The sequence below is a fragment of the Xiphophorus hellerii genome, chromosome 4, assembly GCF_003331165.1.
Source record: "Xiphophorus hellerii strain 12219 chromosome 4, Xiphophorus_hellerii-4.1, whole genome shotgun sequence".
In the NCBI taxonomy this organism is placed as follows: Eukaryota; Metazoa; Chordata; class Actinopteri; order Cyprinodontiformes; family Poeciliidae; genus Xiphophorus; species Xiphophorus hellerii.
Genome location: NC_045675.1, coordinates 35,142,996 through 35,161,830, shown reverse-complemented (window position 1 = coordinate 35,161,830; position 18,835 = coordinate 35,142,996). Strand labels below are relative to the sequence as shown.

General features: G+C 38.1%; 1 protein-coding gene across 7 annotated transcripts in view; it reads left to right on the top strand.

Annotated features, from left to right (window-relative positions):
• Nucleotides 1-2,349: 2,349 nt before the first annotated feature.
• The window catches only part of tmc3 (transmembrane channel like 3), an 80,578-nt gene continuing 64,092 nt past the window's right edge, over nt 2,350-18,835 (top strand). For 2 of the 7 annotated variants that reach the window (XR_004338964.1, XM_032560812.1), the window contains exons 1-11: nt 2,350-2,611; nt 3,002-3,148; nt 5,192-5,267; nt 11,436-11,517; nt 11,716-11,822; nt 15,651-15,749; nt 16,067-16,209; nt 16,315-16,462; nt 16,593-16,636; nt 17,920-18,067; nt 18,403-18,512. Coding sequence is in view for 6 of the 7 variants with exons in the window: in XM_032560812.1 (XP_032416703.1) it covers nt 2,490-2,611; nt 3,002-3,148; nt 5,192-5,267; nt 11,436-11,517; nt 11,716-11,822; nt 15,651-15,749; nt 16,067-16,209; nt 16,315-16,462; nt 16,593-16,636; nt 17,920-18,067; nt 18,403-18,512 (1,226 nt within the window). In the remaining variant the exon portion in view is untranslated. Of the gene's footprint in view, nt 2,612-3,001; nt 5,268-11,435; nt 11,518-11,715; nt 11,823-15,650; nt 15,750-16,066; nt 16,210-16,314; nt 16,463-16,592; nt 16,637-17,919; nt 18,068-18,402; nt 18,513-18,835 lie in introns of those variants that run through there. The other 5 variants (XM_032560808.1, XM_032560807.1, XM_032560809.1 and 2 more) reach the window with 3 other exon arrangements.

Sequence of the window (18,835 nt, the reverse complement as noted above, 5' to 3'; positions counted from 1 at the left end):
GAACCATCAGTCTGTATTGAAATAGTTAATACAATTCATATTATTTATTTAGATTTGATGTTTTGATGTGTACACTTGGCTTTCTATCGATTTATTGAATGATGGCCTGTGTACATATCAAACTGAATGGCCATTCAGGTTTTCTATAGGTTTTTTTTCTTTTGATGTTTGTTGCACAAATTCAAATATGTGCTACATATCAACCAACAAATAATCAGTGAATTTGTGTTTTTTCCTAAATAGCCCCTCTCTTACTTACATCTTTTGACAACTAGCCCAACTTATAACAACATTGACTAAGCTTGCTATTGGTACACTTTACCTTAAAAAAGATAAAACATACTCACTACACAACCATGCTCCAAGAGTTACTCACAACATGACGAATTGTTTTGTTACCTTTAACATTCCTTGGTCCTAATGATGCTGTCTGTTCATTAATACTGAACAAAGTTCCCTTAGAATACTAACTAATAAAGTTAGTAGATTTATTCCACAGACAGTACACCTCTTGTAATTGATAAGCTTATAAATGATCAATGTGAAGCATCAGTATGCATTAAAAGTCAAATCAGTCAGATTAAGTAAAATAATATGATACTCAAAGCAATCAAAATGATATTTCTCTGAAAGTTAATCTCTCCTTTTCAGGGAGCCTAGACTGTATGAAAGGAATGATTGAAATATGCTATGAAAATATTTAATTTGCAGAATCCCGATAATAAAACTTCCATAGTGATGATTTCCTGAAACTAAAAGTTCGATGGGTCAGTGCGATGAGTAATGACAGGTAAGCCTTTACCATCCAGGGCAGAAACCAGAACCAGAGCTGGAAAAGGAACAGTGTGTATCTGGAACTCATTAACCAAATTGTCATCAATATGTTTTTGTTCACATCCTGAATCTATTAAAACAAAAGTCTGGAAAGACTGGTTATTTGTTAACAAGGAATATGGTACGGTTAAATGGTAAATTTTCCTTGAATCGCCCCACCACTCCTTCCATAGCTAATGGTGTGCTTTTTTTCTTTTCCGATTTTGACAGTTTGCAACATATAGCAAACTGACCACAGGAAAGGATTCCCCCAGACCTCATTTGACACGATCGTTCTTTGGGAGTGAGTCTAGTTCTTTCTATTTGCAGAGGTTCCTCAGGGTTCTGATTAACGGAGGTAGAACTGGATTCAACTCTCTGGGCAAGAAACCCAGTTTTTTAGATAGGGTTTTGTCTCGAAGTTTAAGATGAACATGTCACATATTAATATAAACAAAAGTTTTGAATGAAAAGGAGTAGTCTGAAGGAAAGAATGTATATAGTCCATCCCTTCTTTCCAAAGTCAGTTTACTTTATTTATCCTGACTATAACTTTCACCACTTCTCTACCTGAGTTATACTTCTGCAGAGAAAAGTGACATGATGCATGTAGTTTGCTCCAGCTTTCACTTATTAACTGGGAAACCAGTTTATCATATTGAAATAATTAGTCAGACATAGAGTTAGAGAATTACATTGCACTTCCACCTAAGTTGCAAAAGCAATCTTCAAACTTAAGTTGGAATTGTTCTCTAAACACCCATGACTTGACTTCAAACTCAGGTCTCTTTATCTCATGTGCTCAGAAGTTACAGGAAGTCGGTATATAAGCTACAGACTACAGCTATGAAACAGTGCAGTTGATTATCAGCCAGCAAAACTCATAGCAATCATATGTAGCCTAATAATTACGACCATACAGAAGCTTCTCTGTCTGAACACCGCAGTAAATCTCCTTTAATTGCCCCCTGGGGATTAAGAAGGGTTTTTGAATTTAATTTAATTACTTTGGTAGTTTCAAATCAAAAATAATAAATAAGCAAAAGTTATGTTTAATAGGTATAAGATTCTCTCTCAAACAGTCCTTGTGCCTCAGTTCCTGTTTTGTAATTTATAGCGTATGTTTATGTTGTACTATGTGGCAGGGCCAAGGCACAAACAGCCATTTAAGAATCATCTAATAGAGAAAGACATCGATCAGCAGTAGTCCACAGAGTCTGGGTTTAACCCTGACAGTTAAACAAGAGACATCTGTCTATCTACGTTCCAGCCCCATCATCCATCTGTTGATCAGCTTTAATTAAAAGGAGTGAGTGGAGATTCAACTCAAGATAATTTTTTCAAAAGAATATGCAAATTAATTGAGCTTCATGCATAGACATATAATAGCTAAACCACAGTTACCCAAGCTGTCATTCTGTTAATACCTGGTGCATGGGTGTGTGTGTGTGTGTGAAGAAGAGTGTAGTGCTGTCCCTTTAAGTGGTCTCTGCAGGCTGTGATTGGACTGATGACCGTGTGCATGGGTCCGTACTGCTGTGCTGTTGCTCCAAAGCAGCAGGTAGCGCCAGCTCAGACCTTTGAGGGGAGACATAGAAGAGAGGTGGCATTTGTCCACATACTGATTTATACACATTGATCATCAACACACAATTATTCACACAAACCTTGTTAGAATGAGTTCAGCATCTGAACCTGTGGTTGGAAGCAGTAGATCCTTGCTTGCTGCCAAAAGACATAGGACTGTACGGAAGAACTCAAGGAGGATTTATTCTGCTTACCGAGACCACCAGCAGGGGTGAGTTGCTCTTATAATTGAATCTGTTCCTTTTTATTGTTAAGTATTCTAAGGGGACTTTGTTCTGTATTTAGATGACTCTGCTCTAGATCTTTCTTTGCCTTAACAGACTGTAGCCTGTCTCTTCAAATTAATATTATAAGCTGACAGAATAATAATAAAACTCCAGAGTTTTTCTCTTTATTGGGCTGCCAACAAACCCATTCAGAAACATTCTGTATTGTTCCACCTTCTAATTATTGTATTCAAATGTAGCTATAACCGGCTCTGTCACAAATGATAAGTATTTATATTAACAGTGTTTATATGTAAGCCAACGATGTTGCCATCATGTTGCTTTTTTTTATGAATTTGCTTGGCAGTCATCTTCATTGTGCCCATAACCTGCAGCTCATCGGATGAAGAAGGTGGAGATGACAAGGAAGTGGACAGCAATGACCCTGAAGAAATGTTCCAGAACATTCAGTACCAAAAAGAGATCATCGCCAACATTCGCTCCAGACCCTGGCCAATGAGACGCAAGCTCAAAGTTTTAAAGTATCCTTTGTTTAGATGCTGGTTTTATGTTTGCAACATTTATTCTTTCTTCTAGTCTTTTTCTTTCTGCAGCAAAAAGTGCCACACATATTGCACAAGAAGGTCTTCTCTCTGACTTTTCTCATTTGTTTTAAAACTAAAAAAAAGAAAATATCTGTCGGAGAACATAAACTTGAATAACCAAATCTTGTTCCTAATCTACAAAAATCTCATTTAGTATTTTAACTGCTCAACATTTTCCTTTATAACTACTGTATTTATTTTGTTAATATAGCAGTTTTTATCTCTTAACCACTTTAGCCAAAGCAGTCAATTTTACCAAAATAACAATATTTTGACATTTTAATATGGTCAGTGTAATAAAATGCATTGTCAGGTACATTTGAAACAAATAACAAATAACTGGAGTGTATTTTAGTTTCTGTATCCATGGGATTTAGATAAAACTATGCACAATATCAGATATCCAAGGAATACAAAAATATCTTAAATGTTTAACTAAAGCTTTTAGGATCTGTGGAACAAGCTCTTCCAAATAGTGCTTGAATAGATAGAGAGCGTCTAAAATAAGATGTGCTGAGTATGTGCCATGGCTAACAGGTTTTATATGGGCAGTTTGTTATTACTGCAGAGGTTTTATTACCTTCATCAGGGATGGGTTGCAAGTCTGCGCTTTTCCACTGAGGCTGAATGACTGTGATTATTTCTACTGCAGCTGCAGCCATCGCCTGTACTTCACATCTTATATTGTTTTATTCTAAATTACTACAAAATCAGTCTTACATTAACAGTTTAGTCTAATTCCATGTATTTTTCTTTGACTGTAATTTAAAACTGTTTACTGAACTTTGATCAAACAATGGTTTCAAAAGGATGCACATAGGAAAACATCTGGCTTGACTCACATATGAGCTTAAGTGACGTCCCATTCCTAATCCATATTGTTCAATATGACGTTGGTCCATCCTTTGCAGCAAGAACAGATGAGGTTTTTCTGGGAAGCCTATCCACAAGGTTTAGGAATGTGTCTATGGGTGGACAAGAAGACCTGGCTCTCAGTCTCTGCTCTGATTTGTCCCAAAGCTATTCTATCAGGTTGAGGTCAGGACTGTGTGAAGGCCAGTCAAGTTCATCCACACCAGACTCTCCCGTCCATGTTTTCATGGACCTTGCTTTGTGCTCTGGTGCACAGTCATGTTGAAAGAGAAAAGGGACGTCCCATTTTTCACAAATGTTTGTAAAAACAGTCTGCATGCCTAGGTGCTTAACTTTATACACTGTTATGAAGTTATAGTGGTCATGGAAGTGATTGGAACACCTGATTCCGATCACAAAGGTGCAAATACAAGTTTTTGATCAGATGGCCATTTATTTATTTATTTATGTGCTGTAGCAAGCCAAACATATTAAAGAATAGACTTATTAAACCTGATTAGAATCTGTAGTTTGTCATTTGTGACAGAATATGTGTTCGCACCTGCTAAACTGGGTGGACCTGTTTATCTTACCATGTCATTAGTGCTATTTGCTTAGTTACTTAGACGCTAAATGAGAAGGTAGGGTTAGGGTTCTGGTAATCTGGAGATCTGGAGAAAAAATGTGTTTTCGCTGTGGTCATCAGAGAGGAAACAATAGTTTGGAAAAATCACTCCAGTTTTGGTTGTGCAGGAAATGCCTCCAAATAAGCTGCTGAATATTTATTTTTCACTGCAATATGTCGTTCTTCATATTGTCTTCAAGTTGTACTTTGGGAGGTTTTTTTTACTTTCTCCACTGTCTTTTTTTACTTGTTGAGATCATAAGTTATTTCTACAGAATCAGGTTTCAACAGGGAAAGTCCACATATTCACGCTTTGGTTTAGCATAGTTGAACTTCACAATATGTCACTGTGATTGTGTTAACAGCTGTGACTGTAGCAACCCAAGAAATCATTGACAATTGTGTCTTCACTTAGAGGTTTCTTTAGATCTAGTGCAACACAGACAACCACAAGAAGTGCCCACTTAAATAAACATCTTTCACTTATCTGTTTGCTTTTTTAGGCAGGCTCGAGAGATTGTCCTAAAGTATGAAGGCCAGCTGACGAGAACAAGAGGTTATCAGACCGCCGGAGCTGATGTACTTTCAATTCACACTGGTTAACTTTCTAACATGAGATCACAATTTAAAATGAGTGAAGCATAAGATACAATTTGTAGTTCTACTTACCTCTTTATGAATTTTAATATATAATGTTTATGTAGTCTCATATGGGGCAGGGGGTTATGAAACAGGAGCACAAGATTGTCCAGCAATGGGGGAGATGAGAATTTAAAGTCATATTATAAATGTGTTGCAAAAAACTTTTGGTAATATTTTCGCATGGTTTCCACATATTTGTATTATTTTGTGTCAGATATATATATATATATATATATATATATATATATATATATATATATACTTTTTTTTTGATTCTCCCCTCCAGGGGGTCTTTTGTGGGCTCTAGTGTCCCTTATATGAAAGTAGGCTGACAGGAAAGGAGGGGGGAAGACATGCGGCAAATATTGCCAGGCCCGGGAATCAAACCGGATACGGCCACGTCGAGGACTCAAGGCCTCCAAACGTGGGTCGCGCTATCCCCTACGCCACCACAGCACGCCCCCGTGTCAGATATATTTTAAGAAAGGATTCTTTGAAGCCAAAATTTGTCAGGAGGGTGACAGCACATGATTTCAGATAACAGTTTAAATTCTTTTTAAGGCTTCTGTGTAGCTTTCATCTCTCTGCAGCAAGGATTGTGTGACCTAAAAGTACTCATTGTTCAATTTTAGTATTTTACCTATCAGAACTACATTATTCAATAAAACAAGAGTCTTTCTCCGAGAAAATTGTAAGACACACAAAAGCATAGCTGAAAATGCACAAAATAACTAATATAAAAATATAAGCTTGGCATTTTTCCAGCTTGGTGTTTCTGTTTTCGTATTGCAGTACTGTTTTCCTTAAATTCTAAACTTTCATGGGGAAGTTCTGACAATGTGACTGAAACAGAAGTTGGAAGGAGTGCAGGGACTTTTGAATACAGATAGACTGAACACGGCGGGCAGCTGTGCGTTAGATGCGTAGCTTTACAGACAAACCGGAAAACAAATTTCATATCATCTCTCATCTAATGGGTGGCGTTACATACCTGGTAGATGTTTCTATGTGTGACAAACGAAGGCGCCAAATCCCATCGCTATTATTGCTGAACACAAAGCTATAAATGTCTGGGCAAGGTGAGAGTTCATCTATTAAACTGACTGTAGATGAATACATGAACCAAAAGCTGGAGTGAAGACAGTTTTTTATAAGCGTATTTGTGAGCCTGCCTTTTTATTATTAAATTGAATATAATTTCAGATTTTTGTATAACTTTTTTTTCAGGTTTACTTAGAAAGTGAGCTATTATTGTTACAAGTCAATTTTCTAAACTAGAGAAAAGTTATTATTAGGAAAACTCAAACGTGAACAATTGGACTGATGTTGATATGCAATAGTAATGCTGCTATTATGTTAGATTTACTGATGTTTTTTATCTGATTACTCGATTAATCATAAGAATAATCGATAGACTACTCGATTACTAAAATATTTGTTTACGACAGCCCTAGATAGGATCACGTTATCCATCTACTGGATCTGCAACCTGAATCTCTGGAGACACAAGTGGCGCTTTCATCGACTTAATATATTTATATATATATCATGATATATTGCTATGCTTTTTGTGTAATTTGTGTTCTCCATAAAACACACTGACTACAATGTCCCCTGTGGTAAATTTGGTTTAGAACCAGCCTCTAAAGAAAACAGTAAAGACCATTCTAGATTTTTTTAACCAGCTATAAGGGCCAGACTTGTATCATCAGCACCTTTATTCAGATGGTAATTTGCAATGCAAAATATTATGCTTAGTGATTTTTTTGCAATGGGCAATGCAGTACTTAATTTAGAATTAATTTTATATTTATGAATGAAATTGTGCTCAGTACTGGCTTTATTTATTTCAGGAGTATTTTGTAGTTCAGTACAAAATTGTGTATATGTGCAAAAATATTTGGATAAAAAATGGGTAAGTCTGATCCTGGTCCTTAGCCTTGTTAATTACTCTTGTTGCTCTTTTTAGAAGTTTGAAGTTCGATTAGTGACTGTTGTGTTGTTTTGTAATTAATTTCCCCAACCTCTCTGAGGTAAAACTAAGGAACAGTACAGAATGTTAGGGTTAGGCTGTTCCTGTGTCTGTGAGTAGAAAGGTGTTTGGTACTGAAACTATGATAGACTCACTTCAAGAACTGTGAACTGAAATAGTAAAACCTCGACTCACTATGCCTACTTCTCCATAGATGGACAAACATTCTTGTTTAAAGAAAAAAGGCCAACAGCCACATAACATTCAGATAAAAATAATGGTAATGCAATTTCTAAGTATGATTTTCAAATAAGTTAATGACTAGTTGCTACTGAACTTGTACCTAGATAATAAACTGGTTTTAGGTTTATTAATCTTATGAATTTAGTCAAATGTTCTTCAAATGACTGGAAATGCATAGTTTTGAGTAGATTTTATTTTAATTTCCACACTAGGACTGCTTGTGTCTCATTAATGTTAGCAGATGTTGGCAGGTATGATGTAAACTAAATTATCGGTCCTCTGATTTGACTCTTTATAGGTACATGTTTAAGTAAAATGAAGATTGCTGAACTACTGACAACATGTATCTGAAATTCCCAGCAAAAACTTAGTATTTAGTTTCAGAAAATGAGAAATTGTCAAAATAACAAAAAAAAGATGCAGTGCTTTCAGACCTTGAATAATGCAAAGAAAACAAGTTTATATTCATTTAGAAACAACAAAACTAATGTTTTAACTCAGGAAGAGTTCAGACATCAATATTTGGTGTTTTCAATGGGGTTCAGTGCAGTGGGCTTTTTATTTTTTACAGACCTGTATGTAGTTAACAGTTTTAGTTGGACAAAATTACACTGCTCAAAAAAATAAAGGGAACACTTAAACAACACAATATAACTCCAAGTAAATCAAACTTCTGTGAAATCAAACTGTCCACTTAGGAAGCAACACTGATTGGCAATCAATTTCACCTGCTGTTGTGCAAATGGAAAAGACAACAGGTGGAAATTATTGGCAATTAGCAAGACACACTCAATAAAGGAGTGGTTCTGCAGTTGGGACCACAGACCACTTCTCAGTACCTATGCTGTCTGGCTGATGTTTTGGTCAGTTTTGAATGTTGGTGGTGCTTTCACACTCGTGGTAGCATGAGATGGACTCCACAACCCACACAAGTGGCTCAGGTAGTGCAGCTCATCCAGGATGGCACATCAATGCAAGCTGTGGCAAGAAGGTTTGCTGTGTCTGTCAGCGTAGTGTGCAGAGGCTGGAGGCGCTACCAGGAGACAGGCCAGTACACCAGGAGACGTGGAGGAGGCCGTAGGAGGGCAACAACCCAGCAGCAGGACCGCTACCTCCGCCTTTGTGCAAGAAGGAACAGGAGGAGCACTGCCAGAGCCCTGCAAAATGACCTCCAGCAGGCCACAAATGTGCATGTGTCTGCACAAACGGTTAGAAACCGACTCCATGAGGATGGTATGAGGGCCCGACGTCCACAGATGGGGGTTGTGCTCACAGCCTAACACCGTGCAGGACGCTTGGCATTTGCCAGAGAACACCAGGATTGGCAAATTCGCCACTGGCACCTTGTGCTCTTCACAGGTGAAAGCAGGTTCACACTGAGCACATGTGACAGACGTGACAGAGTCTGGAGATGCCGTGGAGAGCGGTCTGCTGCCTGCAACATCCTTCAGCATGACCGGTTTGGCAGTGGGTCAGTAATGGTGTGGGGTGGCATTTCTTTGGAGGGCCGCACAGCCCTCCATGTGCTCACCAGAGGTAGCTGACTGCCATTAGGTACCGAGATGAGATCCTCAGACCCCTTGTGAGACCATATGCTGGTGCGGTTGGCCCTGGGTTCCTCCTAATGCAGGACAATGCTAGACCTCATGTGGCTGGAGTGTGTCAGCAGTTCCTGCAAGATGAAGGCATTGAAGCTATGGACTGGCCAGCCCGTTCCCCAGACCTGAATCCGATTGAGCACATCTGGGACATCATGTCTCGCTCCATCCACCAACGTCACGTTGCACCACAGACTGTCCAGGAGTTGGCGGATGCTTTAGTCCAGGTCTGGGAGGAGATCCCTCAGGAGACCATCTGCCACCTCATCAGGAGCATGCCCAGGCGTTGTAGGGAGGTCATACAGGCACATGGAGGCCACACACAATACTGAGCCTCATTTTGACTTGTTTTAAGGACATTACATTAAAGTTGGATCAGCGTGTAGTGTTATTTCACTTTAATTTTGTGTGTGGCTCCAAATCCAGGCCTCCATTGGTTAATAAATTTGATTTCCATTGATGATGTTTGTGTGATTTTGTTGTCAGCACATTCAACTTTGTACAGAACAAAGTATTCAATGAGAATATTTCTTTCATTCAGATCTAGGATGTGTTATTTGAGTGTTCCCTTTATTTTTTTGAGCAGTGTATTTAGATTTCTTATGTGAATGTGTGTAAATAAGCAATGACGTTTAGAAAACTTCACCAATGAATATCTTCTCTTGGGTCTTAGCCCTGCTGGGGGCTAAGCACCCTAAAGGTCAGCGGCGTCATCAGGCTACAACTTCTCCCAATTGTTTGGTTAGCATCACACCGTACTTTGCTTCAAGAAAGATGGTGACCTATCATCGGCTTTATCAGTGAGCTGGAGCTTGGCAGCGTCTTCAGAAAATAGTGTTATAACTCCTGACTTGATTATTTTTCGTATGGACGCTCTGACAGAACATGTTTCAGTTGGCAGCTCTCATGAACTCTGAGGAACATTCTCAGAGTGTTCACTCTCATGTCCACTCTCATGAACATTATGGAACACATCAGTTTTCACTTATGGATGTTTTCATCCAGTCAATTGGAAGCCAACTTCACCGCCCGCTTCCTCCAAACTCTGAACACCTCAACTGACTCCTCTCGACGTGAAGGAGCAGCGGCTCTACTCCGAGTTCCTCCTGGATGACTGAGCTTCTCACCCTCTCAGCAGGGTCCTGGAGGGTGCATGGGAGTTTACCCAACCAGTCTGCATGTGTTTTGTGGACTTGGAGAAGGCGTTAGACTGAGTCCCTTGGAAAGCCATGGAAAAGGGTAGAGGGGTTTAAGTATCTCGGGATCTTGTTCACGAATGAGGGAAAAATGGAGCGGCAGATCAACAGGCGGATTGGCGCAGCGTCTACAGTTAAGCGGGCGCTGTATTGGTCTATTATGGTTGTTACAACCTCCCACAAGACCAATAAGGGTCAAGTCTGGCACTGGGTGTAACACAAAAAGAAGGCAACTTAAACAGTTGGTGTCAGTACCAAAAATATAGTTTAATTTACAGTTCAAGTAAAATGTCACTCACAGTAGACAACAAGCACAGGGAAGCTTTAAACTTCAGGGTCTCCAAGGCCAAAACAACAAACATAACATCCCACTCTTAATTGTAAAATAGAAACACTTTCTAGAAGAGAACTGAAAAAGAAAGTACAATACCTGAACTCCCTGACTAACCAAAAAACAGGAGAAAACAGTTAAACAAAATGGCAGAGAACCCCTACCAGCTTCCACTGTGAATCAAAACAAAACTTTAGTTATACACTTGATGCTTCACAAGAATGCTCACAGCAAAACCATCCAAAGTCTCCACAAACAATCAGCTCACTGACAAGATCACATCAGATCAAGTCCCAAAGAAAAAGGGATCCGACATCTCCGGTTGAAGCTCTTTATGGGGTGGCTGACGAGCTCCAACACATTGCACCTGTGGCAGCCAGGTAAAGCTGAAACACAAAGAAAGAGCTCTCTCATGAAGAGAGCCCCTAGAAGTCAGTGACTGTAACAATGGTGAAGAGAAAACTGAGTCAAAAAGCGAAGCTCTCGATTTACCAGTCAATCTACATTCCCACCCTCATCTATGGTCATGAACTTTGGGTCATGACCGAACGAACAAGATCACAGATACAAGCAGCCGAAATGAGTTTTCTCTGAAGGATGTCTGGGCTCTCCCTTAGAGACAGGTTTAGGGGTTAGGGATAAAATATGATAAACTACAAAGGATGAACTGAAGAAAATTTAGGACTTCAGAACAAGATCTTTTCTTCTGCATTGTGCCAATGCCACTGTTCTGACTGTGCTTTTTTAAACTTTTCTCCTCTGTAGCTGCTGAAAAAACTTTACCGTGTGCTTTACAACATTGTTGTTACATTCATTCCGTGGGAAGTGAGGATCAAAAAAATTGAAAGTAAGTAATGTTTTTTTGCAGAGTCAAAGTGATGCTGCTATAAGTGTGTTGCCTTTTCTTCCCTTCTTTCTGTACGTTTTGTTTTAAAGGGCACATTTATTTATTATCTAAGTGTTTGTTGCTGTCAGGGGAAAAAATAAATTACAGTCTATGAAATGTTTTCAATAAAATTTTAGTAGCATTTTTATTTTTCTTCAGGTCACTTTGGATCAGGCGTGGCCTCCTATTTTATCTTTCTTCGCTGGTTGTTTGGGATAAACATCGTCCTCACCATCATGACAGGATCTTTTGTGGTCCTACCAGAGGTCAGTGTCCATAGTAATTCACATTTACATATACCGCACAAAACTTTAGCAAAGGCAAAAATAATTATGGTGTGTTCACACCGAACGTGTTACACATGTCAATAACGGGAGCATGTGTGCACTTTAAAGTTAGACGCATGACATTTTGCTCTAGACAGACATCAGGTGCATCAAAATCGCTCTAGGTGGGCGCTGAGAGGAGACTCCTTGGCATTCGTGTCCCTCAAACTCTTCCACCGTCTCATACATAAATAAATACAAAGTTTATTTCATCTTACTCAACATTTTTGCTGGGCAGATTTGGACAGCTCAAATGCAGGAAAATATTTTCAAAAGTAAAAGTTATAACTTAATCAACGCCAAAGGCGACCTTGAAGATGGAAACAGCCAGGTTTAAATATTCTGTGCTCCAAATTAACAGATCAGTAACACTTGTAAAGAAGAGAAGCTCAAAGACAGACACTAGAAACACCTGCAACCCACCTGATAAGGCCCAGGGCGGTAACATCCTCTTCCAAGCGAGGTCCTTTCAATTCCTGTTTCTATAGTGATAACGTTATTGGTCGTAGGTCATAGGACAAGAGTAAACAGCAACATTTAGTTTATCCTCCATAGTTTTTTTTTTGTAAGATCACACCAGAAAATTCACCAGTATGCCACATAGCTGAGTCGCTCTGATTGGTTGATGGTCCGCATCCAGCAGCGAAAGTTGTGATTTTCCAACTCCAACTCAAAACGCTTCAAATTGTGCAGCGCTGGATGCGCGAATAGCGCCGTGACGCGCCCTCGACATGCCTCTTCATAGACTTTGAATTTAACCAGACATGCCTGACACCTTTGGTTTGAACGCACCTGTTACATCCCCAAGGCAGTCTAGGGGTTTTGGAGGGGGGCTGTAACAATAGATAAACCAGGAAAAATTAAGAGACAAAAACCAGGAGGGTAAAATTAAAGGGTTTATTCTTTAATGGGGATCCAGAGAAATCTCAAAGATGAAAATGAGAACCTACAAGAAAAGGAAAGGGAGAATAACAATGAAAACCGGGGTTTCTAGTAGACAAAATCCTCATTCACAGCACCACAAAGCTGCAGCACACATGCTGCCCAATTGGCCAAGAGGCCCTGAAAGTCAGTTTCCCAGCTAGTCTTATACTCTGCTCATCAAGAGGCAGAGTGAAACCAGCTGGGCCTGCTTAACCCGCCGGAGCTCAGCAGCAACCTGAACTGGGGGGAAATCCTACATGCAGCCACCACTGCATGTAACAGCACCATTAAGAAAATATATTCCACCAAGACCAGCGAGAAAACATATTTTGTTTCAGTTGTTTAACTTGAGGGAAAAAAAGCAAAAAAATTTTTGTAAAACTTTTGTTTTAAAACAAATTCTGATGACATAAAGTATCACTCTTATGAAATATGCTGAAAGCTAGTTCTGATGTTGATCGTGTGGACATGTTGTAGGAGTTTGTCCAAGATTATAATTTAAATTTATATGAATGAAAGGCATTTGTTTAACTTAGTACTCTCAGCCAGTTTAAGTTTATTAGGTCACTTAATCCTAAAGCGGTTTTTATTGCATTAAGAAATGTCAATCAATCACTGAATCAACCAATTTTATTTATAAAGCAGCTTAAAGTGCACAATAAAATCAATAAACAATCAATAAAACAAACCCACAAAAATAAACAATGTCTTGAGGCTGTTCTTAAAGACAGCAACATTTTCTGCAGCCCTCAGCTTCTCTGGCAGACCATTCCACAAACGGGTTCAATAATACTGGAAAGAAGCCTCACCATTCTGACACTTGAAACTGTTAGTCGTTTGGTGCCAGAAGACCTCAGGGTCCACAGAGGTTCATAAGGTAATAGCAGCTCTGCAAGGTAAGATGGTACATCTTACCTACAAGATGAGATGGTACATTTCATGTAAAAGAATCTTAAATTTCAGTAAAAGAATCTTAAAAATCAAGCCTGAGGAATACTGGGAGCCACTGCAGTGATTTTAAAACAGGTGTGATGTGAGCCTGCTTTCTGGTCTTGATTGGCACTCCAGCAGCAGAGTTTTGAAACAGCTGAAGGCTGTGCAGAGTTTTTTTAGGGAAACTAGAAAGCAGTGCATTGCAATAGTCTATATGGCTGGAAATAAAAGCATCAGAGTGTCAGTGTTAGAGAGAGAGAGAGAATAGGGCAAACTCTGGCTATATATTTTAGATGATAAAATTCTGTTTTCACTATTTGTTTAATATGTGGAATAAAACTGAGCTCAGAGTCAAGAAGAACACCCAGTCTTCTGATTTGTTTTGAAGGTTTAAAAGACGCAGGTTGTATTTTTTAAATTATAAATTCTTTCTGATCATGTGGTCCAATGATTAAAACTTCTGTTTTGTTCTGGTTGAGCTGGAGAAATTTCTGTGCCATTCAGGTCGTTATGTCTGAAATGCAATTAAAAACTGCAGTGATTGGCTGGGGGTCGTCACATGACAGCAAGACGTATAGCTCAGTGTCATCAGATTCCTGATGACTACACCAAACGGCAACATGTACAAATTAAAAAGTAGGGGACCAAAAATAGAGCCTTGGGGGACGCCACAGTTAATATCATGGATCTGTGAGGAACATGTATCCATTCTGCTCCTCATAGAAGTTCTATTTGTGAGATAAGAGCTGAACCACTGAAGAACAGGACCAGAAAGGCCAACCAGATGTTGAAGTTTATTTAAAAGAATTTGGTGATCCACTGCATCATTAGAGCTAATGAAAAAAAAACTAATACATTTTCACCTAGCATTATGTAACATATTAATTCCATCCAAAATCTGTGTAGCCCTTATTGTGACTCTAAGGACAAACAAAGAATACGTTAGGAGTGATTAATTTACAGTTCTGCCCTTAAATGTTACTGAGCACAGAAATAAATTAGCTCCCTTTTAGGCTAATGAGAGTCCCTTTAGCCTCTCATTAACCAACAAAACACTGTCCAAAATGATCACAGTTGACTTATGAGATGTTTGGTTGTGACTCACAGTGGAGGAGTAATCATAATTAGTAACTGTGAGGCTGAAAATTGGATTCCAGTTTCTTCTCACAACTCTACCTACCAATCTGTAAATGCTTTTTTGTCTGTGAATAGGTGATGTGATTTTCAATGTCAAAATACTTTGAGTTTTAATTAAAAAAAAAAAACTATTTAAAAGTAGACTTTTCTGTTCCACTTTATTGTAAGGTATTAAAATTTATTACCACTGTTCAAAATGTAGAGATAATTCAATTTCTTTTATTTTGTTTTTTCCCCTCTGTAAACAATAATTTGTCTTTTTATAGGGATAGCTGAGAACTTATCCCTGGGGAATATGTTCAAACTGCATAGACCAAAAGAGGAGGAAACATGATGCTGGATTTATTGTTGTTCGTGACATGCAGACACAAGCAATTTCCACTGACATTACTTATTCTGTCATCCTCCCAGTGTAATCTTATTGTTCTGTTGATCTATTTGTAGCACCAAGGTTTTAATAACCTTGTTATTCTCCACATTTTCTACTTTTGTGATTAAAATCATGGACCATTGAACACTAAAGAGGTTCTGTCAATTCTATATTTTTGTTTTTTTAATGCTGTAGATTATGTGACCAGATATAGAATGCTATATCTATGTGGCTCAGCTAAACTTGACAATATGATGGGGTTTTTTGCAACAAATATGTCCTTTCTAGTGTATCTGTAAATGTTGAAGGTTTGCTGTGTTTCTTTGAGTCTCCACCTGTCAGATTTTCCTTGATGCAAGTGCAATAAAATTGATCTTTTTTGTATTAATCTTATCCTGTTCCAGCTGTTGGCTGGAGCTCCATTTGGAACAACAAGAAGTAAAACTATCCCCAAAGAGCATCTTGCATCAGCCCAAGACTTGGACACCATCTGGTCTCTTGGGGCAAGTCTCTCATTCCTCTTACTGTTTGGTCAATAATACACTATGTATAGACACAATATATCTTCACTTAAACATAAATTTACTGCCTCCTGTGTTTCCAAGGTCAGTTTAATCAATTTCTTCTACCATAAGTCAAAGTTATGGTATGATTAGTTATGGTATTCTTTCTACATCATTCTTTTCCTTGTACAGTTATATTTAATTTAACATGCAACATACTGTTTATTAGCTGTAATTCTCATCCCTTTTATTAGAATCATCCTCAATATATTATTGTGATATATAAAAACCTGTATTTTGTGTATGATTCACCACAGGGTTACCTGCAGTACTCTGTTTTATTCTATGGTTATTATGGCAGCATGAGGAAGATTGGCAGTGCTGGCTACCGGCTGCCACTTGCATACTTCCTTGTTGGGATGGCTGTTTTTGCCTACAGTTTCATCATCCTGTTACGCAAGTAATGTTTGTGCTATTTACTACCTATCTAAAGGTTCTGATTATGTATTTTCAGCTCCAGTCTCTATACTCTTTAAAAGAAATTTACATTTAATGTTTCCACCAGAATGGCAAAGAACTCTCGTCTGAGTCTGGCCAGTGCTTCTGATGAAAACTTCACATTCTGTTGGAGAGTTTTCTGTGCCTGGGATTACCTGATTGGTAACCCGGAAGCTGCAGAGTGCAAAGGGGCTGCAATCGTTAACAACATCAGGGTCAGTTATACACTTACACAAATCTTTTGCAAACAAACTAACCTGGATTAAACTCAATTAATCTGAGAATTTAAGTCAAAACAAATCTTGAGAATTTTACAAGTGGGTTGAATCATGTTGTTTTGAACAGGAAGCAATTGTTGAAGAACAAGAAAAGAAGAAGGATACAAGCCTGTAAGTGTTTTTATGTATGCCTGTGCATGACTTTTTGGTTTTTGGCACTAACAAAGACTCCTCTAGTTAAACAAGAGAAATAAGCATGAGCATGTTCCAATTTTAACAGTGTTTCTGAATCAGATTCATAGTGCCTATTATATCTGAGTGGATTCTTGGTTATGTTGGCTTTCAAGAAAAGATAAAAATGTCCTTGAGAAAGAAAAAATTATTCTCAGTCCCCTTCAGATTATGAAAGTGAAAATAAAAATCTTTTAGTGTATTTAGACTGGTTGCCATGAACCTTCCATGTTTATTTCAGTCACTCTGTTGCAGTTCCTTTAAGGGCTTAAACAAAGCTTAAATTGGGTTCATTAGGTCCAGTTAAAAATAACCACTCCATTACTGTCACTGCAGCCTTTGTTACAAAAAGACAAGAAAAATCATTAAATCACAGCGATTTTAGATCTCCCCTGTTGTATTCGGCAGTCCCAACTGGTGGGCCAGTAAAACTTTTATTCACATTTTTATGTTTATTTATTTGAATGTAATTAATTTACAGAGAAGTACATTTATGTGTGTCTTGATTTAAGAAGATGACTTGGCCAGGATTTTTCCAGGATTGGCATTCAAACAAGGGTTTAGATAACTTTTGCTTGAATATGAGAAACTTAAATGGAAGTGCCTGCAGAGAGGCAACCAGGGGTGTTGAAGTCTCCCTGCCCTGTTACTCTTCTGAGCTCTTATTTTCTCTGGTTCTTCCCTGTGTTGCCTGCTGCCATTTTCATTTGATTTACGGTTTTCATTCTGCTCTGGCTCCCTGTGATTTTTTTGTACGTTTTTGAGATCATCATGTTTCATTAAATATTTTTTAAAATCTACTCCATGCCTCTGCTGTTCTGCAGTTGAGTCCACAATCAACCTACAACATATCATGACAAAAATATTCTAAACTATTGTTTTCTCATGAATACTATACTACTATTTGTTTTATTTTCAAATAAAATTGAGCAAAAATTATTTGGTTCTAAAATTGTTTCCATTGCATTGTAATTTTTTATCTTTAGAAAGATGTCTATTTTATTTCCTGCCATAACTATAAAAACAGTAAATTCTAAATCTGCCAGGGGTTTTTAGGCTTAGCTGTACTTAATTGTACGTTGTAATCGCAACATAGACCAGAAAACATCTAGCACTGAGGGCTCACTGATAAAATGTACTCAATGTAAAGCTTTTTTCTTTTCTTTCCTTTATAAATTTTTGAGTTCCACTAAATTCATTTGACCAATTGTTTTTTTCTTCAGGGCAGTTCTCATCAGTCTGCGTATTTTAGCCAATATCCTGGTTTTGCTGTCACTAGCTGGGAGCATCTACATCATCTATTTTGTTGTAGACCGATCCCAGAAACTGGAGCAGGAAAAGCCAGAGCTGACGTTGTGGGAGAAGAATGAGGTACAGAAGCAAGATATATATCATAATTATTGGTTTCATTTGATTACGCAACATCCAATAGAGGTAGGGGCCGATGGAAAACAGCACGCAGAGAGAGGATTGTTTCTTTTTTTCTGAGTTTTAGTCAACCTACTTGCTGATCTAACTGGGTGATTCTACAACTCTTTAGCAAACTGTAGTCAGCCAGTCAGTAACACTTCTTAAAATTTTCAAGTTTCTCACTTTCTGTTGGTGTTGTTTTTTATTGTTTTGTTGGGTCTGGTTTAGTTTATTTTGTGACAGAGACATATCTTTTTTCTTTTTTTCAAATTGCTGTCTTATTTGTGTACCTTCAGGTGAGTGTGGTGGTCTCGCTCATCACTATGATTGCCCCTTCTGCTTTTGAGCTGGTTGCACAGCTGGAGATGTATCACCCAAGAACCTCCCTGAGATTCCAGCTGGCCAGGTAATAATTTAATTGACCATTATCTGCATTATGTATCCTTAGTTGTGGATTCTGATAAAATCTTTTTAATAATTTCATTTTCCTACTTACACAACATTAAGCATAGCAGGGTTCAATATTTTCACTATGGACTTGTAAATTAGAAAAGAGAGGGAATAAAGTCTGCTTCTTTTATTTTTTATTTTTACCAAAGTCAAGCTGTTTTTTTAATTAATCCAGCTTAAACAGTGTGTGTATTTCCCATTCACACTATTTTGAGATCAAGATTTTCTAATCTTGGTATTGCCAATTAGTTTTTAACCATTATTCTACCTTAGTTTCAC